This window comes from Mirounga angustirostris, unplaced genomic scaffold, assembly GCF_029215605.1.
Source record: "Mirounga angustirostris isolate CCGP_5_RB_7025 unplaced genomic scaffold, mMirAng1.0.hap1 SCAF_16, whole genome shotgun sequence".
NCBI lineage: Eukaryota > Metazoa > Chordata > Mammalia > Carnivora > Phocidae > Mirounga > Mirounga angustirostris.
In genome coordinates, this window is record NW_026991724.1 from 55,916,518 (window position 1) to 55,942,841 (window position 26,324).

Here is a 26,324-nt window from a genome sequence, read left to right on the forward strand (position 1 = left end):
TAGTATCTCAGGTCGTAGAATTGAGCCCTGTGGAGTGGAGCCTACCCCCTTGAGCACTGAACATGTAACCATTACTTCAAACATTAGAAGTGTAGCTCTTAGAATGCCTGGATGGCTCAGTCAGTTAACGGTCCAACTTTGGCTTGGATCATGATCTCCGGTTCCTGTGATAGAGCCCTGGGGTGGGCTTGTTGCTCGGGGGGAGTCTTCTTGTTCATCTCCCTCTGCCTCTCCTCCCCACTCATGCTTGATCTCTCTCTCTCTCTCTCTCTCTCTCAATCACACACACACCCCCCACACACATATAAACAAAACCTTAAAAAACAAAAAAAGTGTAGCTCTCTGAGGATGAGTTCTGTCCACATGCTACTTCAATAAACTAAGTTGCACCATAAAACATGGCAAGAATTCTTTCTTACTGTTGTGTGAAGGATCCCACAATTTTGTTACCAAAAAACCCAAGCTGACCGAAATCCCTTTCAAAAACTAATGCACAAGGCATGAGTTTTGATGGGAAAGGAGTATCAGGTTTATTCAGGAGGCCAGCCACTTGGGAAGAAGAAGGACTCGTATCCAAAAACCAACACCGTTTCAGCCTGGCCCTGAGATTTTTAAGGAACTTGGGAGCAGTTAATCAGTAGGAGGGGAGCAGGCCAGTCTGAAACACTTCTTGACTGCCTGCCGACGCACTGGTGGTGACCAGCGAGGTGACCGACTCACTTGGAGGTTGGGCATGGGTGCTTCGGGGATAGGTGGTGCCAGAAGGTATGCTTACCAGTCCTTCTAGGAAACAATGCATGATGTATAAATGTACAAAGGTCGGTTTCGTTCATCACTCACACAGGCTAAAGGCGCACTCTGAAATTTAAGGACTACAAAGATGGCCAGAGGGGCCCAGGCAGGGCTTCAGTATGGCTTAAAAAAAATGTCTTCTAGGTTGTTCTGTGGCTGCAATGGCATTATTTCCTTCTGTTGTGAGGATGATATAGACACCAAGAATCAATTAGATGGGGGACCTATATCGGGGAGAAAGCTGATACCAGAGATTAACTTTTTATATCATCAAGAGTTGCCTGCCTAGAGGGGCAAAGCATTGTTTGATGTAGATTTCCTCTTTCCATTCTCCTATGAATGTATGTCCCATTTTCAAAATTGCAAATCCCACACCATCTTAAGTCACAGTGGCATGGAAGCCTCAATCGCCTGTCTTTGAGCCTCATGTCTTTCAGGTTCCCATAATTTAGAAATTATTTGAGGGCGCCTGGGTGGCTCAGTTGGTTAGGCGACTGCCTTCGGCTCAGGTCATGATCCTGGAGTCCCGGGATCGAGTCCCGCATCGGGCTCCCTGCTCAGCAGGGAGTCTGCTTCTCCCTCTGACCCTCCTCCCTCTCATGCTCTCTGTCTCTCATTCTCTCTGTCTCAAATAAATAAATAAAATCTTAAAAAAAAAAAAAATTATTTGAATTATTAGACAGCCCAAAGAATTGAGAATGGAGTGAGGAAAACATGTGTTCCTCTCCTAATATTCATTCTGTTGTATAAACTGACCTCCCTGCTTCAGACCCAAAATATAACAGGAACACAGAGTGGGGAATAAAGAGGAAGAGTAGTCTTTTTTTTTTTTTTTTAAGGTTTTATTTATTGATTTGAGAGAGAGACAGAGCACACAAGTGAGAGAGAGGAGGGACAGACAAAGAGGGAGAAGCAGACTCCCCGCTGGGAAAGTAGCCCAATGCAGGATTCGATCCCAAGACCCCAGGAGCACAACCTGAGCCAAAAGCGGATGCTTAACCCACTGAGCCACCCAGACGCCCAGAACAGCAGCTTTATTGCTTTGCCAGCGAAGGATGCTGCAGCAGGTCAGGGTCTTCAAAACTGGAAGCTCACCCAGAGGAAGGGGCTAGGGTTTTGTACGGAAACGCAGGATCTAGCCCGTTTCCATAAGAACTGTGTCTGTGCGGCCAGCCCTGTTCATCATGTTGTCAAGGTGGAACCAGGTTCCTGAAACGAAGGGCTGAGAAGTGAGAAGAAGAGGTTTGTGGAGGAGAAGAGAAAGGTTACTTATTTTGAAATGGCATCTTGCTGAAGCATTAAGCTAGCCGCTTTTTTTTTGTTTGTTAAACTTGATGCTTTTCAGTGGTTTTCATTTCAGTCACCAGGACAACTGTTTTAAGAACACTTCATATTTTACAGTGAGAAACCACTCAATGTTTTCTAGAATGGGTGAAATAAAGAAAAAGGATAATACCAAATTTACCTGAGAGTGCTGAGAATTAGAATTCTAATATATCGCTGATGAGATGGTAAAGAATATAATCACTTTGGAAAACCTAAAATATGTCTCTTTGGCCTAAGCATTATTTTAGGCTGGTTATTTTTATTTTATTTTTTTATTATTATTTTTTAAGATTTTATTTATTTGAGAGAGAGAGAATGAGAAACAGAGAGCACGAGAGGGAGGAGGGGCAGAGGGAGAAGCAGACTCCCTGCTGAGCAGGGAGCCCAATGCAGGACTCGATCCCAGGACCCCAGGATCATGACCTGAGCCGAAGGCAGTCGCCCAACCAGCTGAGCCACCCAGGCACCCTAGGCTGGTTATTTTAAGTAAAAGGCAGATAAAGGAAAAGCTCTGAAATCCTGTGTTTACTTTTTTTTTTTTTTAAAGATTTTATTTATTCATTTGACAGAGAGAGACACAGCAAGAGCGGGAACACAAGCAGGGGGAGTGGAGGAGGGAGAAGTAGGCTTCCTGCTGAGGAGGGAGCCGGATGCGGGGCTCGATCCCACGACCCTGGGACCATGATGTGAGCCGAAGGCAGACGCTTAACGACTGAGCCACGCAGGCGCCCCCTGTGTTTACTTTTGAAAGAGATATTTGCATTTATAAGGGAAAGCTCCATTTGTAAGGAGTTTCCCTTTGTGTAGCAGAAAGAGGGAGAATATGCTAATCTCCACAAAGTCTGATCAGTGGAGAAGGCAAGGCTGTGCTTTGCATGGTCACCTCCCCATTTACTTCCCAGTAGGATCACCTGTGGAGTTTCAAAAAAGGATCATCACTGGTGGCCTCCCCCTCAGATTCTGTCCATTGGTTTGGGTTAAAACAAGTGTTGTGTTCATTAAGGGCTCCAGGTAATTCTAAGTGAGGCCAGGATTAAACTCGAGGGCTTCAGGTTATTTTATGAGAGTTGAGAGCAGGCTTTGGCTCAAGGAGAGGTTAACAGGGTCTCTGCCACATGAGTCAGGGAGGCTTAGGTTCATGAAGCACAAGGTTCCTAGGCTGTAGCTGAATTTGTGGGGGCTGCGGGAGGGGATTCTCCCTCCCCACCCAGCCCCCGGAAAGCCATTAAGGAAAAGTCAGGGATTGGTCTCCAAGTAGGTGCTCACAGTTTCTGAATAGCTCCTGACGCAAAGGACTAGGAAGCTGGGCCTTTTCTGCATTTCAAAGTCTTGCCTGCAGGTTAGCAGTTTCAGGTGGAGAAGCTCTGTTGGTGATTTTAAGGGGATTTTTCTCCTAATGCGGCTGTGATTTCTCCACAGACATCTTGTGAGAAAGAAAACTAGAGGTCGAGGTGAAAGAAGAAATGACCAGTTCTCAGGTAAGCCTGGTGACCCAGAAGAGATTGTGTCATCTTTTTCTCCGCAGATTCCTTGCATTTAGAAATTTCAAATGTTATGGGGTGGCTGGGTATGGACACTGGGGAGGGTATGTGCTATGGTGAGCGATGTGAATTGTGTAAGACTGATGAATCCCAGACCTGTAGCCCTGAAACAAATAATACATATGTGTTAATAAAAAAAGAAAGAAATTGCAAATGTTGATTCCTCTAGTTTGATGTTTCTCCCTTATGTTTTCACCTATTTTTAAGATCTTTTCAGAAGTGATACTCAAGGTTAGGTCTTCAGAATACTCTATATCCCAGAGCCTTCTCGCCTGTGTCTCCAACCCGGCTTCCAATAGGGCATCAACAGTTGTCACTTTGGTTTAAAGTCCTGCAAGTATTGGAAAATATTCCCTTGGTGGCAGATCCAGAGGGGAAGGCGTTGAGTCCAAGATTCCTGTTGTTGATGAGGTCCGGTCCTGGGATATCAGGGAAGGAAAACATTTCTCATTTAGGTCCCGTCTGGATGCTTGATCAGCTCTATGTAGCCCAGGAGTAAGAAAATGCACCAATATACCATCCCAGATGGGTATGAGGTCCAGAATAACTGGGAAAGTTCTATTCTAAAAAAGGGGGTGGGAGAGTCTTGGTCTTTAGAATGTGAAAAAGATATTCTTTTCAAACACACTAGAGGTTCCCCCGGCTGTCTCAGTCGGCTAAGCTTGGACTGTTGATTTCAGCTCAGGTTGGGATCTCAGGGTCCTAGAACAGTATCCCGCTTCTGGTGCTGTGCTCAGAGGGGAGTCAGCTTGAGATTTCTTTCTCCCTCTCCTTCTGCCTCTCCCCATCTCCTCTAAAATAGAAAAAACGTCCTGGGCCCCAGGGTGGCTAGATCGGTTAAGAGTCTGCCTTCTGCCTTGAGCTCAGGTCTTGATCCCAGGGTTCTGGGATCCAGCACCACACCGGCTCCCCGATGGGTGGGGAGCCAGCTTCTCCCTCTGCCTCCTTGTTCTCTCTCTTTCACATAAAAAATACATCTTTTTTTGTTTTTTTTTTTAATTTTATTTCTTTGTCAGAAAAAGAGAGTGAGCACAAGCAGGGGGAAGTGCAGGCAGAGGGTGAAGCAAGCTTCCTGCTGAGCAAGGATTCCCCATGCGGGATGTGGTTCCAGGATCTTGGGGTCATGGCCTGAGCCAAAGGCTGATGCCCAACTGACTGAGCCACCCAGGCGTTCCAATAAATACAATCTTTAAAAAGAACAAAATATAGATCTTTAAAAATCAAAATAAAAAAATGAAATAAACTAGCTATTACAGCACATGGACTCTGTGGTGTCTCAGCCAGTCAGATGGGAGCCCCAAACGTGGCTCAGTGATTGGGTGGAAGCCAGTCAAGCGGGCACGGAAAAGAATTCACCTAAGGCCGAACAAAGGATATAAAAGTTTATTGAATACACTGCAAAAGACCACCAGGCAGGAGAGCAGAGGATAGGCTGCAAGGAGCAGTGGGTGGGGGGTTTTCTTTCTTTTTTTTTTTTTTTAAGATTTTATTTATTTGACAGAGAGAGATACAGCGAGAGAGGGAACACAAGCAGGGGGAATGGGAGAGGGTGAAGCAGGCTTCCCATGGAGTGGGGAGCCCGATGCGGGGCTCCATCCCAGGACCCTGGGATCATGACCTGAGCCAAAGTCAGATGCTTAACGACTGAGCCACCCAGGCGCCCCAAGGGTGGGGGGTTTTCTTAAAGGGGGAAGATGAGGAGTTATGGCGACATATGGAACTTTCCCTTTTTTGGTCTATGTCCCTGGTTGTCAGAGTCCCATTGGTTAGTTAGGGCCTATGGCTGTTGTGAGGTGGGTCCCCATTGGGCCTGTCTGGACCCAGCCCAGGGGTCGCTGTGGGCCCTTTCTCCATCCCTTTGCTCAAGCCTGCTTGCCTAAAAGCAGCCTGTACAGAAACTGTAGGTGATTGGATTGTGTGTATATATATATCTCCACTGTATTTTCATAATTAGATTTGTATTCTGAATTACTGTTTTCAGGCCACAAGAAAATACCAGTGATGGTGTGTCCTTATGTGCCTTAGGGACTGATACCAATTCCTTTCCGTGCAGCTGCTGTTAACTTCTTTTATTGGCTTGGTGGTCACTGCCAGATCCCTCCCCTGTAATGTTCATATTTTCCCTCTTGTCATTTGGAAGGAACATAATATACTGAGCAATATGCAGAAACTATCACATTTTAGATGTAAACTTCTTTGTTCTGAGTTTCTCGCCAGAAAACATTTTCATATTTGAGAGAGAGAGAGAGCGCGCGAGAGCACATGGGTGAGGAAAGGGGGAAGAGGGAGAAGCAGATTCCGCACTGAGTGGGGAGCCGAACTCAGGGCTCAATGCCAGGAGCCTGGGATCATGACCTGAGCTGAAGAGAGACCCTTAGCCAACTGAGCCATCTAGGTGCCCCTTGCTTGTAGTTTCTGATGAGGAGAACAAAGTCAAAAGAAGTGTGGACGAAATTAAATTTCCTTCAACTTCCAATCCGTTGATAAATACCTGAGATAGGCAGAGTATGACATTTCTCAGGAATTCACAACTGCCTCATGTTAATGTTTTGTTGGAAGCAAAAACAGCCTTAGCTGGACAATAGCCAGACCTCCAGGATCCTGTCATTCCTCTTGAACATAGGAAAATCCCTTTGGAAATGTCCTCTATCTACCACCAAATAGATGGTGGCCATCATCCTTCAAGCATATGGTCCACTGAAAAATACCTGAAGGTCTCATGACTAAAGTGTTACTAGTCAGTAAGTGACCTCCTCATAACACCAGCTAGGCCCTCATGGTCCTGGAAACTTGCTTCCAAATTCCTGAGAGCCTTGTGCTATCCCTCACCCCCTCCGCACTTGAAAGCATATAATCAGTCACTGCTCACAACTTCAGTTCAGCTCTTTCTACCGTCGGGTCCTCTCCCCGAACTTTAAGACTACATTTTTTGCACCACAGCTGCCTCAACAGTTCTTTCTCCATCATTCACTCCTGAACCCCAACATTTCCATCAGAAACGTCTCAAGAATTCTTTCTTCACCATTGGTTCCGCTCCCACATCCCAACTGTTTGCACTGACAAGGAGGGCGCTCTATCAACTCTATCAACTACACAACCTCTGTGTAGTTGATAGAGTTGACTTCTGGGAGCGAAACTTTCCAGTCAGTCAGCCCTCCATCCCATAGGTTTTTCTTTGACTCCGCACTCACGTCACAGAGAAGGAAACGTCAGGTCTGGTTCTGGGTGGTGACATTAACTCCCTCTTTCATCTTAGGGACCATTGTGAACTCTGCCAGTGGCCACTTGGTAACTGTCGTATTTATTGCAGGGACTGCTGACATTCAGGGATGTGGCCATCGAATTCTCCCAGGAGGAGTGGGGATGCCTGAACCTCGTTCAGCGGGAATTGTACAGGGATGTGATGTTAGAGAACTACGGACACCTCCTCTTCCTGGGTGAGGATGACTCCTTCCAGATTTCCTAAAGCCCACTCTGGGATTTCTTCCCTCCTGTGTAGACTGTCTCTTGGAAGATTCCTCTTTGAATGACTGGAATTCAGATCGAGGCAGAAAGGGAAATAAGTAGGGGTTTCTGATGTAGTGAAACACCTTCATGGTGTTTCCTTTTCAGCCTTAGCTTCCCCTTCCTCAAAGTAACATCATCACTTCCGTAGATGAGTGGCAATTCTAAATACTTAGTGGCAGAGAATGGTACTGCTCACATCTTAAACTGACATTTCCAGTTCTTATGTCTACTAGTTGGAAGTGGAGATTAGGATGTGAACATTGGAAATGCCTCCTCTGTGTGTGTGTGTTTTAAGATTTTACTTATTTATTTGACAGAGACAGAAAGCGAGAGCAGCAACAAAAGCAGGGGGAGTGGGAGAGGGAGAAGCAGGCTTCCCGCTGAGCAGGGAGTCCCATGTGGGGCTCGATCCCAGGACCCTGGGATCATGACCCGAGCCAAAGGCAGACACTTAACGACTGAGCCACCCAGGCGCCCCTCCTGTGTGCTCTAAAGGGACTGTTGGGCAACAGCTTTTGGGAAACCTTGTTCTAGAATTCTACAATATCCTCTCTTCTGTACTGAACACAATCCTGATGGAAAGTTAGAATCTACAGCAATACTCATTTTCCTTTTTCCTCATAAGCAGGTCTCATTCTGTCAAAGCCAGACCTGATCATCTTTTTGGAGCAAGAGAAGCAGCTCTGGGATGTGAAGAGAAAGGAAACAGTAGCCTTTCATCCAGGTAGGTGGGAATGAAAGAGGCAGATGACATAGGGGCGGTCTAAATCTGAAGGAGGAAGGTAGGTGTGGTTTGAGTAGCTCTCCTTGAATGAAAATCAGTTGGAGACGCCCAGTTTTATTTCTCTCTCTCTCACAAAGAGACATCTGCTAGCCAACATTCTCATGCTCTTACATTCTCTAGAGATTCTCCTTCAGCTCCCGTGATGGTCCATCACATCCACAGGGAGGGCCAGGGGACTCTCCTGGGAGCGGGAGAGCCTCCATAGCCTGAGAGCTTCTCCATAGCTCTGAGGGCCCTGGGAAAATCATCCTATTTCTGAGGAATTCTATGCTAAGCCCTTGGTAAATTCTATTTTTCCTCATGGGAGAAGTAGGTCAGGGTAGTTGTATGCACATTGGGGTTTGGTGGAGAAATTCCGGGAACGCTTGAGACAGATTTCTATTTTATTTATTTATTTATTTTTTTTTTTGGTAAAGATTTTATTTATTCATAAGAGAGAGAGAGAGAGGCAGAGGGAGAAGCAGGCTCCCTGCTGAGCAGGGAGCCCGATGTGGGACTTGATCCCAGGGCCCTAGGATCATGACCTGAGCCGAAGGCAGTCACCCAACCAACTGAGCCACCCAGGCGCCCCCCGAGACAGATTTCTTTTTTTTTTTTTTTAAAGATTTTATCTATTTATTTGAGGGAGAGAGAATGAGAGACAGAGAGCATGAGAGGGAAGAGGGTCAGAGGGAGAAGCAGACTCCCCGCTGAGCAGGGAGCCCGATGTGGGACTCGATCCCGGGACTCCAGGATCATGACCTGAGCCGAAGGCAGTCACCCAACCAACTGAGCCACCCAGGCGCCCCCCGAGACAGATTTCTAATGTTTTCTGGTTTATGCTTTCCAATGTAACGGAGGCTTTAATCTTAATCTTGTAAAAATGAGACTCAGTAACTTCATCAGATAACAAAGCACCTCCCTAAAATGAGAAAATGTACTCTTTTATTTCCCTTCAAAAGTTCATTCTTTTTCATATTAACTAATATAGTGTTTCCACTCTGAGTTCCATTCCTCAATGATGAAATAATATAATGTCTCTATTTGTTTCCTAGAATTCCTACATAAATAATGCTATTGTGGAACTAGCACATTTAGAACTCAGAACTTGTAGCCTTTAATAAAGTTTCAATGATTACCTTATTTTTTAATAATCACACCATTTTATAATTCTGTCTTATATGAAGTTCTTGTGACTTTGTCGTATGTGTTTTCACTTTCTAATTAGTTGATATTAGATTTTAAAAGATTTTATTTTTGCGAGACAGAGAAAGAGAGAGAGAGAATGAGCAGGGGAAAGGCAAAAGGAGAGGGAGAAACAGACTCCCTGCTGAGAAGGGAGACCAATGCAGGGCTCGATCCCAGGACCCTGAGATCCTGACCTGAGCTGAAGGCAGACGGTTAACTGACTGAGCCACCCAGGCACCCCAAACCCCCATATTTCAAAAGTCGTTTTGTTCAGTAATGTAATTTTGCTTCATGGGAATTTAATGATTAGGTTTTTCTTCTGCTTTCCTTAGAATGTATCAGAATTTAATCCCAAATATTAATTTCAGATACAGTGTCTTGTCAGCATATTTTACAACTTTCATGATGTTTGTTTATTTAGAAATGAAGATGTTTTTTGTGTCCTCTGTCTTGAAGAGTGGATTATAGCCTTACATTCTGTGTAGGAGGAGGAATATATTAATAATGAAATACATTTCTTTCAACCTTTTTAAGTGTTCATAAAATTTTCATTTATGGCTTTTAATGATTGATTTTAATGAACATTTACAATTTTATGGTCAATGAAGACATGCCAATCAAATGCTTATTTTTCATGATATGAACACAGTTTAAATTATAGTTATATAGACGTTTTTCTTTTATGTAATACATCAAGTTTTTATTTAGAATTTCTTGGGTTAAATTTTATCTTATTCTGGTTCAGTAATTCCATAATAATGTGCTCTTTTGTCTGGGACTTTTGACAACATTAATTAGGTGTGGATTGGGTTTTACCTGTGTATTTTGTTTTAGGAGGAGAATTCTCAACGCAGTACATTTCAAGACCATGTGAGTATAACTCAAAAAAGAATGAGCTTTCTGCTTTTTCCCATAAAATTGTGTGTATTTGTCTTGTATTTGTATATCACACATACATACTGTGTTTATGACTCCTACTATTTGTCTCCTTGGTCTGTGGTCAGTGAATGTTTACTATGTCTAGGCGAGCTGTGAAAAACAGAATTAATTTCATCATGTATTTGTTGGTGAATTTTTATTCTCTTTGCATGAGAGAAAGACTTTTTTGAATTTAAAGTAATTTTGAAACATTTTATATCTCTGTATCAGGTTTTGGTATTACATTTTATCCTTAATTGTGGTGTTATGCCCCCGATAGGCCTTGGTACCTTTCTCATTAACTTTTGTGTCTTCTGTGAGTATTTTCATTGTGGTTAGCTTAGCGATTCCTTAACACAACTTAGAGTTAAAACAAACCATTTAAAACTCATATTGTCGGGGTGCCTGGGTGGCTCAGTCATTAAGCCTCTGCCTTCGGCTCAGGTCATGATTCCAGGGTCCTGGGATCGAGTCCCACATCGGGCTCCCTGCTCGGCGGGAAGCCTGCTTCTCCCTCTCCCACTCCCCCTGCTTGTGTTCCTGCTCTCGCTATGTCTCTCTCTGTCAAAAAAATAAATAAAATCTTTAAAAAAAAAAAATAAAAATAAAAATAAAACTCATATTGTCGGGGCGCCTGGGTGGCTCAGTCGTTAAGCGTCTGCCTTCGGCTCAGGTCATGATTCCAGGGTCCTGGGATCGAGTCCCACATCGGGCTCCCTGCTCCGCGGGAAGCCTGCTTCTCCCTCTCCCACTCCCCCTGCTTGTGTTCTTGCTCTCGCTGTGTCTCTCTCTGTCAAATAAATAAATAAAATCTTAAAAAAAAAAAAAAACTCATATTATCAATTGCATACAAAACTCTTTTTCCTATGTCCACCCCTGTACCCACTTTGTTACCGATATCACAAACCCTTTTATGTTGTGTCCTTTATTTCCTACACTGAGATTTTTATACCTTTTTTAAAACAAAATTCTGTAGCAGAAATAAACAGGAATGGTATCGAATTACAACACTACAGGTTTGTATAAGTGTCTAAATATGTTTAGCAGAGAGCTTTATGTTCTCATGTGGTTTCAGTTACTGTGTAGAATCCTTTTATTTCATCTAGACAGTGTTCCCTTAACATTTCTTGTAGGACAGGTCTACTGGTAAACTTAGAGGGGATTTTACTTGGGAAAGTCTTCATTTCTACATCTATGGAAAACAGTTTGCCAGGTGAAGTAGTCTTGGTGGCTTTTTTGATCTTTCAGTACCTGAGTACATTACGCCATGCCCCTCTTCCTATTGGCTCTGCTGAGAATCCCACTACTAATTTCCTAGGCGCTCTCTTGTACAAGACGAGTTGCATTTGTCATGCTTTTTCAAAAGTCTCTCTTCCCCTGTATTTGCTCGGGTAATTACAACGTGTCACTGGGTTCGTGTCTTGACATGTATCCTACCTAGAATTTACTGAGCTTGAATTTGTCTCTTTTTTCCACATAGGTCACTCTCCTCTCCTTATGAGGTCCCCTTAATGTGCATACTGGACCACTTGTCAGTGTCCCATGAATCCCTTAGAGTCCAACCTTTTCACATATTTCTTGGCTCCTCTCAGTAGAGAATTTAGCAAAGGTGTCTTTAAGAGGTCTGATTCTTTGTTCTGCTTCATCAAGAGTGTTGCTGATCCCTGTGTATTTTTAAATTCAGTAATTGTACTCTTCAGCTCCCAGTTTCTTGTTCATGGATGTTATACTTTCTGTCTCATTGGGTTTACATTTTGGTCATGCATAGTTTTCTTTTTTTTTTTTTTTTTAAGATTTTATTTATTTATTTGAGAGAGAGAGAATGAGAGACAGCACATGAGAGGGGGGAGGGTCAGAGAGAGAAGCCGACTCCCTGCCGAGCAGGGAGCCCGATGCGGGACTCGATCCCGGGACTCCAGGATCATGGCCTGAGCCGAAGGCAGTCGCTTAACCAACTGAGCCACCCAGGCGCCCTCCCCTAGTCTATTATACGATTTTGTCCTCTTCGTGAATACTATGATATTATTATGGGTACATTACAGAGGTATGTAACATAAGAGGTGTTGTTGATGTTTTAGCTCACATACTCCATGATAGTGTTATTTGGCTTCCACTTTGTGTAGGCAGTAGTTTTGCAGGGGCCTTGCACTGACAGGAGCCCTTCTCGCCAGCGCATTCCCTGGACAACACGCTGCAGAGTCACAAGTTAATGGAACTTCTGGTATCCCATCGGCAATCCGTCCTTGTGAGTCACCATCTCTCCTTTCTCCCAATGCTTTCCCTCCATGTCCTTTAGAGAAGACTCCCACAGAACTTCCCTAAACCTGTTTTAGCTGGAATGGCATATTCTGGACTTAGCCTTGGGAATCTAAAGCATTGCACCATGGCCCCAAATTAAAGTATGTGCCCCACTTTATGCATTGAGGTGGTGTTTTGATGTGTCTATGAAGTATACACTTGAGGTACACTGCTTCAGTCTAGCCCAAGTGTTCATTGACTCCTCAGTGAATAAGGAAATCTATCTATCCATCTATCTATCTAAACAGGAATATTTATCACCCTAAAAGGAATGAAATCTTGCCATTTGCCACAACATAGATGGAGCCAGAGAGTATTCTGCCAAATGAAATAAGTCAGAGAAAGAGAAGTATTGTATGATTTCACTCATGTTTGGAATTCAAAAACCAAAAAAGTGACCAACGGGAAAGAAAAAAGAAATGGCAAGCAAACCAAGAAACAGACTCCTTAACTTTAGAGAACAAGCTGATGGTTGCCGGAGTGGACATGGGTAGGTGGGTGCATTAAGTAAGTGGGTTTTAAGGACTGCCTCTGTGATGAGCATGGAATGTTCTATGGAATTGTACAATCACTATTGTGCAGCTAAATCAAATATTACTTTGTTAGTTAAGTGGAGTGTAAAGAAAAACCTTAAAAAGTATTTTGTGTTTTACAAATTGAAACTTTTTGTCTTTGGTGGACTGACTTGCAGCAGTTGTACAAAATATACCTTTGCAAACAAGTGGAAATATTTATCTTTTCTCCCTTCCTGCTTCCTCCCAAATTCAGAAACTCTCAGTGACTAGTCGTGATGTTTATGCTATCATATGTTTCAGCTCTGAATGAATGTGCTAATTAGTCATCTTACTGTTTTTCCTGTCTTGGTTTTCTCTGGACTTAGCCTGGCTACATTCAAAGTGCTCAGCCCGCTAAGTGGCTGATTCTTCTATGCTTCCCGTGATGGAGCAACTAAATCATTTGTACTGTGAATGGGAATCTCTGGGTGCTGGAGTTGACTCTCTCACCCTCTAGGGAGGGGAGCTAATGTCCTTTTTGTATTTGGATTCATTTAGAATCTCATTGCAAGAATGCATCAAGCAGGGCGCCTGGGTGGCTCAGTTGGTTAAGCGACTGCCTTCGGCTCAGGTCATGATCCTGGAGTCCTGGGATCGAGTCCCGCGTCGGGCTCCCTGCTCGGCGGGGAGTCTGCTTCTCCCTCTGACCCTCCCCTCTCTCATGCTCTCTCTATCTCATTCTCTTTCTCAAATAAATAAATAAAATCTTAAAAAAAAAAAAAGAATGCATCAAGCATTTAAATGGACCACATTGGGAAGAATTTTAAGTTTCTAAGAGGCAGATGGGTCTGTTCCACAGGCCTGCAAGCTGTGCTTCTGATACTAAAGCGTATTCTGGCCATGCAGTATTACAAAAGAAAATCACCTTTCTTTTAGTAGAGCCATAACTGAATCTCAAGTGATTTTTTTTTAACATGCAGGTTAATGAGCTGCCAGTTGGGAGGTAGATCAGAAACACCCATTCCCATTGCCAGCCAAGAAACAACGGCAAGTACACACGCAGAGAAGGAGAACCACAAAGCTTCTCAGATTCTGTGACCCATTAAAACCAGAAGAAGACCAGTCCTCACCAAAATGAGTTTATGATGAAACTCCAACCAAGTAACAAGACTTTTCTGTATTGTCTTCACATGCCACGTTATTTAGCAAGAGAGGTCTTCCCAGTCAGATGCCTTATTTCTCCCACTGCAGACTGAAGGCACCATACTCAAGTTATTTTTTTCCTTCCTAGTGTTCTTCATGCTAAGTTTTTGATATATATAGTCCCTGAAACTAACTTTTTAATTTTTTTTTTTTTTGGCTTATGACAGTTTAATTCTAGATTTTATTTTGTACCCTTAAAATAGAACAATTGCTTTTTAAAAATGGTTATGAAAGAGTGCACCTGTTACTGGCGGTGTTGGGGGAGGGGAGCGACAAAGGGAGACAGTTTTAGGCAGACTCCACACTGGGGCCAGAGCCAATCCCTGGGCTCCTTCTAACAACCCTGAGATCTTGACCTCAGCCGCATAAAGAGTCAGCTGCCAATCTAACCCTGCCCCCCAGGTTCTCCGACTTTTTAATGATTTATTTTCATTCCAGTTAACACAAAGTGTTTTTGGTTTCAGGTGTAGAATATAGTGATTCCACAGGTCTATACCTCACTCAGTACTCATCAGGTATGTGTACCCCTTAATCTTTGAAATGGAGTCTCACTGAAGGATTAATGCAGCCATTTGACTTTTGTTCCACTTGATTCTTTTAAGTGGTTTCCATTTCAGTCACCAGGACAATTATAGGAAGACCACTTCATATTTTACAATAAGAAACCACTCAGTATTTTCTGGAATGGCTAAAATAAAAAGGATAACACCAGTTTTCAGTGAGAATGTTGAGGAATTAGAATTCGCATATCTGGGGCACCTGGGTGGCTCAGTCGTTAAGCATCTGCCTTTGGTTCAGGGCATGATCACGGGGTCCTGGGATCGAGCTCCGCATTGAGCTCCCTGCTCAGCGCAAGGCCTGCTTCTCCCTGTCCCACTCCTGCTTGTGTTCCCTCTCTTGCTGTGTCTCTATCAAATAAAATTAAAAAAAAAAAAATTCTCAAATCTCTGATGGGAGTGTAAAAAGTACATTAAGTTTGGAAAAATGTGTGTCAGATAGAAACATTTACCTACAAAAGGGGAGCTTTTTGTCACCCTAAAATGTGTCTCTTTGGTCTAAGGATTATTTTAGGCTGGTGTTTTATTTTTTATTATTTTTTTAATAAAGTGGAATTTTTTTTTTTAAGATTTTATTTATTTATTTGAGAGAGAGAATGAGATAGAGCATGAGAGTGGGGAGGGTCAGAGGGAGAAGCAGACTCCCCGCTGAGCAGGGAGCCTGATGTGGGACTCAATCCCAGGACTCCAGGATCATGACCTGAGCCTAAGGCAGTCGCTTAACCAACTGAGCCACCCAGGCGCCCTAGGCTGGTGTTTTAAAGAAACACCAGATGAAGGAAAAGCTCTGAAATCCTGTGTCTACTTTTGAAAGGGACATTTGCATTTATAAGGGAAAGCTCCTTTTGTTTTTTTTTTTAAAGATTTTATTTATTTATTTATTTATTTGAGAGAGAGAGAATGAGAGAGAGAGAGCATGAGAGGGAAGAGGATCAGAGGGAGAAGCAGACTCCCCGCTGAGCAGGGAGCCTGATGCGGGGCTCGATCCCGGGACTCCAGGATCATGACCTGAGCTGAAGGCAGTCGCTTAACCGACTGAGCCACCCAGGCGCTCCGGAAAGCTCCATTTGTAAGGTTCCTCCCTCTGTGTAGCAGAAAGAGGGAGAATGTGTCATCCCAGTAACTCTGAGCAGTGGAGAAGGCATGGATCTAAATCTGCTCACAACCACAGCCCTGGTCACCGTGCTTTGCCTTGTCACCTCCCCAAATGCTTCCCAGTAGGATCAGGTGTAGAGTTTCAAAAAGGATCCTATCTGGTGCCCTCCCCCTCAGATTTTGTCAATTGAATTGGTCGAAAACAACAGTGTCGTGTTCATTAAGGGCTCCAGGTGATTCTAAGTGAGGTCAGGGTTAAGCACGAGGGCTTCAGGTTATTTTATGAGCGTGGAGAGCAGGCTCTGGCTCAAGGAGAGGTAACAGGGTCTCTGGGACGTGAGGCTGGGAGGGTCAGGTCCGGGCAGCACTCGGCTTCTAGGCTGTAGAACTTGTGGGCGCCTGTGGGAGGGGAGGCCTCTTGAAAGTAGGGAAGGAAAAGTCAGGGACTGGTCTTCAAGTAGGAACTCACAGTTTCTGAAAAGCTCCTGATGCAAAGGACTAGGATGTTAGGTCTATCTGAATTTCAGGGTCCTGCCTTCAGGTGAACAGTTTACAGGTGAAGAGATTCTGTTGGTGGCTTTAGGGGCGTTTTTTTTCCTGATGGAGCTGTGATTTCTCGACAAATGCCTTGTGAGAAAGAAATCCAGAGGACAAGGTGAAAGAAGAAATGGCCAGTTCTCAGGTAAGCCTGGTGTCCTAAGTCAGAGGCCATGTCATGTTTTTCTCCTGAAATTCCTTGCATTTAGAAATTGCAAATGTTGATTCCTCTAGTTCTGAAGTTTCTGGCATATGTTTTCATGAATGTGGTATTTGTTTTCAGAAATGATACTACAGGCTAGGTCTTTAGAACACTTCTATCCTATATCCCAGAGCGTTCTCTCCCTTTGCAACCTGGGTTCCAAAAGGCCATCAGCAGTTGTCACTTTGAATTAAAGTCCTGCATGTATTGAAAATATTCCTTTGGTGACAAATCCAGAGGGGAAGGTATTGAGTCCAAGAGTCCTATTGCTGATCAGATCTGGTCCTGGGATATCTGGGGTGGGGGTGGTGAGGGGAACATTTCATTTTTTTTTTTATTCTTATGTTAATCCCCATACATTACATCATTAGTTTTAGATGAAGTGTTCCATGAATCATTGTTTGTGCATAACACCCAGTGCTCCATGCGGAATGTGCCCTCCTCAATACCCACCACCAGGCTAACCCATCCTCCCACCCCCCTCCCCTCTAGAACCCTGTTTGTTTTTCAGAGTCCATCATCTCTCATGGTTCGTCTGAGGGGAACATTTCTTTCTTTTTTTTTTTTAAAGATTTTATTTATTTATTTGACAGAGACACAGCGAGAGAGGGAACACAAGCAGGGGAGTGGGAGAGGGAGAAGCAGGCTTCCCGCCGAGCAGGGTGCCCGATGCGGGGCTCGATCCCAGGACCCTGGGATCATGACCTGAGCCGAAGGCAGACGCTTAACGACTGAGCCACCCAGGCGCCCCTGAGGGGAACATTTCTAATTTAGGTCCCGTCTAAATGCTTTATCAGGTCTGTAGCCCAGGAGTAAGAAAATGCTCAAATAAAAATGATGGATATAACATCCAGAATAACTCGGAAGTTTCTCAGATTAAAAAATGGAGGGAGGGGTTTGGAGTCTTGTTCTTTATAATGTGAAAAAGATGTTCTATGTAAAATACACTAGAGTTTCACCAGGGTGGCTCAGTGTGTTAAACACTGGACCTTTGATTTCAGCTCAGGTCATGATCTCAGGGTCCTAGAAGGAGCCCCACTTTTGGTTCCCTGCTCAGAGGGGAGTCTGAGATTCTCTCCCTCTACTTCTGCCCCTCCCGTCCTCCTAAAATATAAATCTTTTTTTTTTTTAAAGATCTTATTTATTTGACAGAGACATAGAGCAGGAACACAAGCAGGGGGAGTGGGAGAGGGAGAAGCAGGCTTCCTGCTGAGCAGGGAGCCCGATGTGGGACTTGATGTGGGACTCGATCCCAGGACCCTGGGATCATGACCTGAGCCAAAGTCAGACGCTTAACGAATGAGCCACCCAGGCGCCCTAAATAATTCTTTAAATATAGAAATTTAAGTAAAAGCATATACTAGGTATTAACAGTACATGGAAACTGGTGTCTAAATGTGGTGTCTCTGAGCATCAGATGGGGACCCCAAATGTGGGTCGATGATTGGGTGGAAGCCAGTTAAGTGGGCACTGAAAAGAATTCACCTGTGGCAGAACAAAGTTCTTAGAAGTTTATTGAATACACTCCAAGAGAGCAGCATGCAGGTCAGCAGAGAGGCTGTCTGCAAGGAGATAGTAGGGGGTGGGGGCTGTGTGTAAAGGGGGAAGGTGAGTTATGGGGACTTAGGGAGTTTTCCCTTTTTTGGTGACTGTACCTGGTTGTCAGAATTGGTTAGTTAGGGCCTATGGCTTTTTTTAAAGATTTATTTATTTGCGAGAGAGAGAATGAGAGACAGCACGAGAGGGGGGAGGGTCAGAGGGAAAAGCAGACCCCCCGCCGAGCAGGGAGCCCAATGCGGGACTTGATCCCGGGACTCCAGGATCATGACCTGAGCCGAAGGCAGTCGCTTAACCGACTGAGCCACCCAGGCACCCAGCCTATGGCTTTTGTGAGGTGGGTCCCCTGTTGGGCCTGTCTGGACTCAGCCAAGGGGTTGCTGTGGGCCCTTTCTCCATTCCTTTCCACAGAAACTATATGTAATTGAACTGTGTTTATATCCACTGTATTTTCGTAATTATATTTATATTCTGAATTACTGTTTTCAGATCACAAGAAAACACCAGTGATAGTTTGTCCTTCGGTGTGCCTTAAGCACTGATAACATTTGTTTCCATACACCTGGTGTTAATTTCTTTCATTGCCTTGGTGCTCTCTGCAAGATTCCTCCCCTGTAGTGTTCATATTTTCCCTCTTACATTTGCACGGACCTTAGATGTACTGAGCGATATGCAGAAACCATCACATTTCAAATGGAAGCTTTTTACTCCTGAGTTTCTTTTGCTTGGAGTTTTTTTCTTTTCTCTTTTTCTCTTTCCCTTTCTGTTTCTCGCTTACTTTTTTTTTTCTCCCCGAACTCTACCCTTATATATATTTTTTAAAGATTTTGTTTATTTGACAGAGACACAGAGAGGGAACACAAGCAGGGGGAGTGGGGGAGGGAGAAGCAGGCTCCCCGCTGAGCAGGGAGTCCGATGCGGGGCTCGATCCCAGGACCCCGGGATCATGACCTGAGCCAAAGGCACACGCTTAATGACTGAGCCACCCAGGTGCCCCTCTACCCTTATATTTCATTAAAAGGGCAAATACCATGAATTAACCCAGCAGTTGAGCTGAATTACAAAAGTAACCTGATTCAACATGAAAATAAGAAACTGTTCAAATCTGACAGTAATATATTGCAATATACAATGCAATTCATACAGGAGTCCTACAGAGCAACAAACTCTCGTACAAAACAAAAATATTTTAATACCTTTAAAATCCAAATTTTTCTGGGGCGCCTGGGTGGCTCAGTCGTTAAGCGTCTGCCTTCGGCTCGGGTCATGATCCCAGAGTCCTGGGATGGGGCCCCGCATCAGGCTCCCTGCTCAGCGGGAAGCCTGCTTCTCCTTCTCCCACTCCCCCTGCTTGTGTTCCTGCTCTCGCTATGTCTCTGTTAAATAAAATATTTAAAATCCAAATTTTTCTTTAAAATCATTCATGAAAGATTCTTAAGTCAGAATTAACACCTCAGTCAAGCATTGGGAAGCTACATTACCTCTATTTAATATACAAAGAAACCTCATTTTCCCCAGTCACTTCTTTCTAATGTCTGTTTCCAGAATCGTACAGACTCCTTTGCTTCTCTCCACTCCCCATGCCACCGTTTTTTCAGATCCTGAAAAGTGCATTTGTTGAACACCAGAAGTCTGTTGATAGGACATTGTATGAACCGTAAGGCTTTGTTTTTGATCCTCTGCATTGTTAAGCCAGCTGGTAACTGGCTGGTAAATGCCTCCTCTAAGCGCTTCACTTAGTCCATGTGTAGCTGTAACTCTTCCCCAAATTCCTTTCTCTCCTTTCAGAGCCTCTCTGAAATTCTGAAGGTATAATTTTAGAGGTTCGACATAACTGTCAAAACCTAAGGTCAGTGTGGCAAAGACTATCTTCTTTGATTGTCCTCCATTTGTCTTGATGGCATTTTTCACTTCCGATGTTAGAAAGCTGATGAACTCACATTGTTGAACACGGCCTTTGGCATCTTTCACGGTCTTTCACGTTTGACGTATGACATTTTTCATTATCCTTGCTACATTTGCAATTGGAAGACCGAGCTCTTGCTCTCAAACTTTCGCTGGAATCATTTGTAAACGTCTTCGTGATCATTCATGCCGTCCTCCGTATCATCAGGAGGCTGTATCCCATGGTGGTTTCCTCCCATGTAGTCCGCAGAGATGCCTAGTTAGAGCACTGTCGCCATCTGTGGTCGTGAAATACTGTCAGAACCGTGTTGTCAGTGGTGCTCAGGAACACCTTTCTAAAAAGGGGTCTAATCAGGGCGCCTGGGTGGCTCAGTTGGTTAGGCGACTGCCTTCGGCTCAGGTCATGATCCTGGAGTCCCGGGATCGAGTCCCACGTCAGGCTCCCTGCTCAGCAGGGAGTCTGCTTCTCCCTCTGACCCTTCCCCCCCTCTCATATGCTCTCTCACTCTCTCTCTCTCAAATAAAATCTTTAAAATAAAAAATAAAATAAAATAAAATGAATTCAATTAATCTAGACAAAGCATCTAGAAGAGTGGCTGGTTGATAGAAAGCGTTATGTAAGAACATCCAGTGCTCCTCAGCTTGCCAACACTTGTTATTATGTTATCAAATTGCATATTTTCCACGGTCTGTATGAACCAATATTCTTTTGCCTTGTTTTATTTTGCATTTTCCCAATCACTTGTTCAGATTCTTGTCCCTTTGTTGCTTTTTTGGATTATTTCTTCTGTGATATGTGGTCTTCATTCTTGGCTCATTTTAAAAATTACTTTTTGTCGGGCGCCTGGGTGGCTCAGTTGGTTAAGCGACTGCCTTCGGCTCAGGTCATGATCCTGGAGTCCCGGGATCGAGTCCCGCATCGGGCTCCCTGCTCGGCAGGGAGTCTGCTTCTCCCTCTGACCCTCCCCCCTCTCATATGCTCTCTCTCACTCTCTCTCTCAAATAAATAAAATCTTTAAAATAAAAAATAAAATAAAATAAAATGAATTAATCTAGACAAAGCATCTAGAAGAGTGCCTGGTTGATAGAAAGCGTTATGTAAGAACATCCAGTGCTCCTCAGCTTGTCAACACTTGTTATTATGTTATCAAATTGCATATTTTCCACGGTCTGTATGAACCAATATTCTCTTGCCTTATTTTATTTTGCATTTTCCCAATCACTTGTTCAGATTCTTGTCCCTTTGTTGCTTTTTTGGATTATTTCTTCTGTGATATGTGGTCTTCATTCTTGGCTCATTTTAAAAATTATTTTTTGTCGGGCGCCTGGGTGGCTCAGTTGGTTAAGCGACTGCCTTCGGCTCAGGTCATGATCCTGGAGTCCCGGGATCGAGTCCCACATCGGGCTCCCTGCTCGGCGGGGAGCCTGCTTCTCCCTCTGACCCTCCCCCCTCTCATGTGCTCTCTCTCTCTCTCATTCTCTCTCTCAAATTTAAAAAAAAAATTAAAAATTAAAAAAAAATAAAATCCAACATCCTAGGCACCTGGGTGGCTCAGTTAAGTGTCTGCTTTGGGCTCACGTCATGATCCCAGGGTCTTGGGGCTGAGCCCCACATCAGGTTCCCTGCTTGGCGGGGAGTCTGCTTCTCCCTCTGACCCTCCTCCCTCTCATGCTCTCTGTCTCTCATTCTCTCGCTTGCAAATAAATAAAATCTTAAAAAAATTTTTAAATAAAAATAAAAAGGGGTCTAATGTTCGCCCAACTTCAGCCTTGGAGGCAAGTCCAGGGACCGCAAGCCGCCAGATGGATGCATCCTTTACGTGTAAGCCGGACTGCGGAGTAAACCGAGTCCAGTCCTTCCTCCCGGGCACCTCGCTGCCCTCCCCATGCGGGTACGCGGGCTGGCCCCGGCCCCACCGCCCCGATCGGCGGCCGGCCAACCCTGGCGCGCATCCCCCGACTCGCCCGGCCAGGCCCCCGGCCCTCGCCCAACCCCTGCCAGCCACCCACCCACCCTCCCGGGCCGCCGGGACAGACAGCTGCCCGGCCCGGCCCTGCCCCCTGCCCGCGGCTGGATGGCGCTGTCCCCCGGGGGCCCAGCGCAGCAGCCGGGCCAAGGGCGCAGGGTTGGGACTGGGTCTGGGCCAGTGTTCCCAGCCCGGCTCTCCGCACAAGATGGAGCAGGCTGGGGCGCCGCCGAGAGGGGTCCGACGGTGTCCCGTCGCCCCCGCCTCGGCCCCAGGCGAGCGGGAGGTGGCCTGGCCCGCGTCCCGCCACCCCTCGCCTGGGCCGCACAAAGCGGCCCCGCGCCGGCTCCCCGGGCGCCCCGCAGGAGAGCGGGCAGTGGCCCCGGCCATGGCAGCACTGGGGTCGGGACGGGGCGGGCGCCGGGGCTCCTTTTCTTTTTGAAATATTACACTTATTATTTGATCAAGAGAGCAAATGCACCGTGGTGGAGGGTGACCAGGGAGTCAGGTGTGGGGCTCCATCCCAGAGCCCTGGGATCGTGATCTGACCTGAAGGCGGACAGTTAAGTGAGCCACCCAGACGCCCCTTTCTTGTAGTTTCTGACGAGGAGAACAAAATCAAGAAGTGTGGATAAAATTAAATTTCCTTTGACTTGCAGCCCATTGACAAATTCTTGAGACAGGCACGGCGTGACGTTCCTCGAGGAATCCACACCTGTGGCAATGTTAATGTTTTGTTGGAGGCCAAAAGCAACCTTAGCTTGACAGTGGCCAGACCTCTAGGATCCTGTAAGTCCCCTTTAACATAGGATAATCCCTCTGGAAACTTTTTTTCTCTACCCCCTCTCCCCCCAGATATATGTTGGTAATCATCCCCTAAGCATATGGCCCACTGAGAGAGATCTGAAGGTTCCATGACTGAGGTTTTACTAGATAGTAGTAAGTGACCTCATCATCATACCAGCTAGTCCTTCAAGATCCTGGAAACCTTGCTTCCAAATTCATTAAAGACTTCTGTTTTCCCTCACCCCCTCCCCACTTGAAATCCTATCATCCCTCACTGCTCACAAACCCAGTACAGCTCTTTCTTCCCACGGGTCCTATCCCTGTGTTTTAATAATACCATGTTTTTTGCACCAAAGACCTCTCAATGATTTTCTTCATCATTCACTCCTGAACCCCAACATTTCACATCAAAAACATCTTAGAAATTCTTTCTTGACCATTGGCTCCTGTCCCACATCCCATCAGTTTGCACTGAACAGGGAGAGCTCTCACTTTTGTGTAGTTGATATATTTGACTTCTGGGAGCGGTGGTTCTGGCAGTCAGCCTATTGTCCCATAGGTTTTTCTCTTCTCCACGCTCATGTCATGGACATACACTTCTTTTTAAAAAATTTTTATTGTTATGTTAATCACCATTCACTACATCAGGTTTTGATGTAGTGTTCCATGATTCATTGTTTGTGTATAACACCCAGTGTTCCATGCAGAACGTGCCCTCTTTAATACCCATCACCAGGCTAACCCATCCTCCTACCCCCTCCCCTCTAGAACCCTCAGTTTGTTTTTGAGTCCATCATCTCATGGTTCGTCTCCCCCTCCTGTTCCCCCCCCCCAATTTTTCCCCTCCTGCTAACTTTTTTTTTAACATAATGTATTGTTTCAGAGGTACAGATGTGTGATTCAACAGTCTTGCACGATTCAGTGCTCACCATAGCACATACCCTCCCCAATGTCTATCATCCAGCCACCCCATTCCTCCCACCCCCCACCACTCCAGCAACCCTGTTTCCTGAGAATAAGAATTCCTCATATCCGTGAGATTATATGATACATGTCTTTCACTGATTGACTTATTTCGCTTAGCATAATATCCTCCAGTTCCATCCACATTATTGCAAATGGCAAGATCTCATTCCTTTTGATAGCTGCATAATATTCCATTGTATATAGATACCACATCTTCTTTATCCATTCATCTGTCAATGGACATCTTGGCTCTTTCCACAGTTTGCTATTGTGGACATTGCTGCTATAAATGTCGGGTGCAGGTGCCCCTTCGGATCCCTACATTTGTATCTTTGGGGTAAATACCCAGTAGTGCAATTGCTGGATTGTATGGTAGCTCTATGTTAAACTTTTTGAGGAACCTCCATACTGTTTTCCAGAATGGCTGCACCAACTTGCATTCTTACCAACAGTGTAGGAGGGTTCCCCTTTCTCTGCATCCCCACCAACATCTGTCGATTCCTGACTTGTTTATTTTAGCCATTCTGACTGGTGTGAGGTATCTCATTGAGGTTTTGATTTGGATTTCTCTGATGCTAAGCGATGTTGAGCACTTTCTCATGTGACTGTTGGCCAGTTGGATGTCTTCTTTGGAGAAATGTCTGTTCATGTTTTCTGCCCATTTCTTGATTGGATCATTTGTTCTTTGGGTGTTGAGTTTGATAAGTTCTTTATAGATTTTGGATACTAGCCCTTTATCTGATAACGTCATTTGCAAATATCTTCTCCCATTCTGTCAGTTGTCTTTTGGTTTTGTTGACTGTTTCTTTTGCTGTGAAAAGCTTTTTATCTTGATGAACACCAGTAGTTCATTTTTGCCCTTGCTTCCCTTGCCTTTGGTGGTATTTCTAGGAAGAATTTGCTGTGGCTGAGGTCGAAGAGGTTGTTGCCTGTGTTCTCCTCTAGGATTTTGATGGACTCCTGTCTCACATTGAGGTCTTTCAACCATTTGAGTCTATTTTTGTGTGTGGTGTAAGGAAATGGTCCAGTTTCATTCTTCTGCATGTGGCTGTCCAATTTTCCCAACACATTTGTTGAAGAGACTTTTTTCCATTGGACATTTTTTCCTGCTTTGTCAAAGATTAATTGACCATAGAGTTGAGGGTCCATTTCTGGGCTCTCTATTCTGTTCCATTGATCTATGTGTCTGTTTTTGTGCCAGTACCATACTGTCTTGATGATGACAGCTCTGTAATAGAGCTGGAAGTCTGGAATTGTGATGCCGCCAGCTTTGCTTTGCTTTTTCAACATTCCTCTGGCTATTCGGGGTCTTTTCTGGTTCCATACAAATTTTAGGATTATTTGTTCCATTTCTTTGAAAAAAGTGGATGGTATTTTGATAGGGATTGCATTGAATGTGTAGATTGCTCTAGGTAGCATTGACATCTTCACAATATTTGTTCTTCCAATCCATGAGCATGGAACGTTTTTCCATTTCTTTGTGTCTTCCTCAATTTCTTTCATGAATATTTTATAGTTTTTTGAGTACAGATTCTTTGCCTCTTTGGTTAGATTTATTCCTAGGTATCTTATGGTTTTGGGTGCAATTGTAAATGGGATTGACTCTTTAATTTCTTCTGTCTTGTTGGTGTATGGGAATACCACTGATTTCTGTGCATTGATTTTATATCCTGCCACTTGACTGAATTCCTGTATGAGTTCTAGCAGTTTTGGGGTGGAGTCTTTTGGGTTTTCCACATAAAGTATCATATCATCTGCAAAGAGTGAGAGTTTGACGACTTCTTTGCTGATTTGGATGCCTTTTATTTCTTTTTGTTTTCTGATTGCTGTGGCTAAGACTTCTAATACTATGTTGAATAGCCGTGGTGATAGTGGACATCCCTGCTATGTTCCTGATCTTAGGAGGAAAGCTTTGTTTTTCCCCATTGAGAATGATATTCACTGTGGGTTTTTCATAGATGGCTTTAATGATATTGAGGTATTTACCTTCCATCCCTATACTCTTCAGAGTTTTGATCAAGAAAGGATGCTGTACTTTGTCAAATGCTTTTTCTGCATTTATGGAGAGGCTCATATGGTTCTTGTTCGTTCTTTTAGTAATGTATTGTATCACATTGATTTACAGATGTTGAACCAACCTTGCAGCCCAGGGATAAATCCCACTTGGTCGTGGTGAATAATCCTTTTAATGTACCGTTGTATACTATTGCCTAGTATTTTGGTGAGAATTTTTGCATCCATGTTCATCAAGGATATTGGTCTGTAATTCTCCTTTTTGATGTGGTCTTTTTCTAGTTTTGGGATCAAGGTAATGGTGGCCTCATAAAACCAGTATGGAAGTTTTCCTTCCATTTCTATTTTTTGGAACAGTTTCAGAAGAATAGGTATTAATTCTTTAAATGTTTTAGAATCCCCCTGGGAAGCCATCTGGCCCTGGGCTTTTGTTTGTTGGGAGATTTTTGATGACTGCTTCAATTTCCTTAGTGGTTATAGGTCTGTTCAGGTTTTCTATTTCTTCCTGGTTCAGTTTTGGTAGTTGATACATCTCTAGGAATGCATCCATTTCTTCCAGGTTATCTAACTTGCTGGTATATAGTTGCTCATAATATGTTCTTATAATTGTTTGTATTTCTTTGGTGTTGGTTGTGATCTCTCCTCTTTCATTCATGATTTTGGTTCATTTGGGTCATTTCTTTTGGTAAGTCTGGCCAGGGGTTTATCA

General features: G+C 44.2%; 1 protein-coding gene and 1 pseudogene across 3 annotated transcripts in view; both read right to left on the reverse strand.

Moving 5' to 3' along the window:
* Nucleotides 1–2,628: 2,628 nt before the first annotated feature.
* Nucleotides 2,629–26,324, reverse strand: part of LOC123856081 (zinc finger protein 420-like) — a 111,394-nt gene continuing 87,698 nt past the window's right edge. The window contains exon 7 of one of the 3 annotated variants that reach the window (XM_064581743.1): nt 2,629–4,078. In XM_064581743.1, coding sequence (XP_064437813.1) covers nt 3,973–4,078 — 106 coding nt within the window. In that variant the 3' untranslated portion in view covers nt 2,629–3,972. The remainder of the gene's footprint in view (nt 4,079–26,324) is intronic. The other 2 variants (XM_054511599.2, XM_054511604.2) reach the window with 2 other exon arrangements.
* On the reverse strand, nt 19,367–25,843 carry LOC123840857 (nuclear transcription factor Y subunit beta-like; annotated as a pseudogene).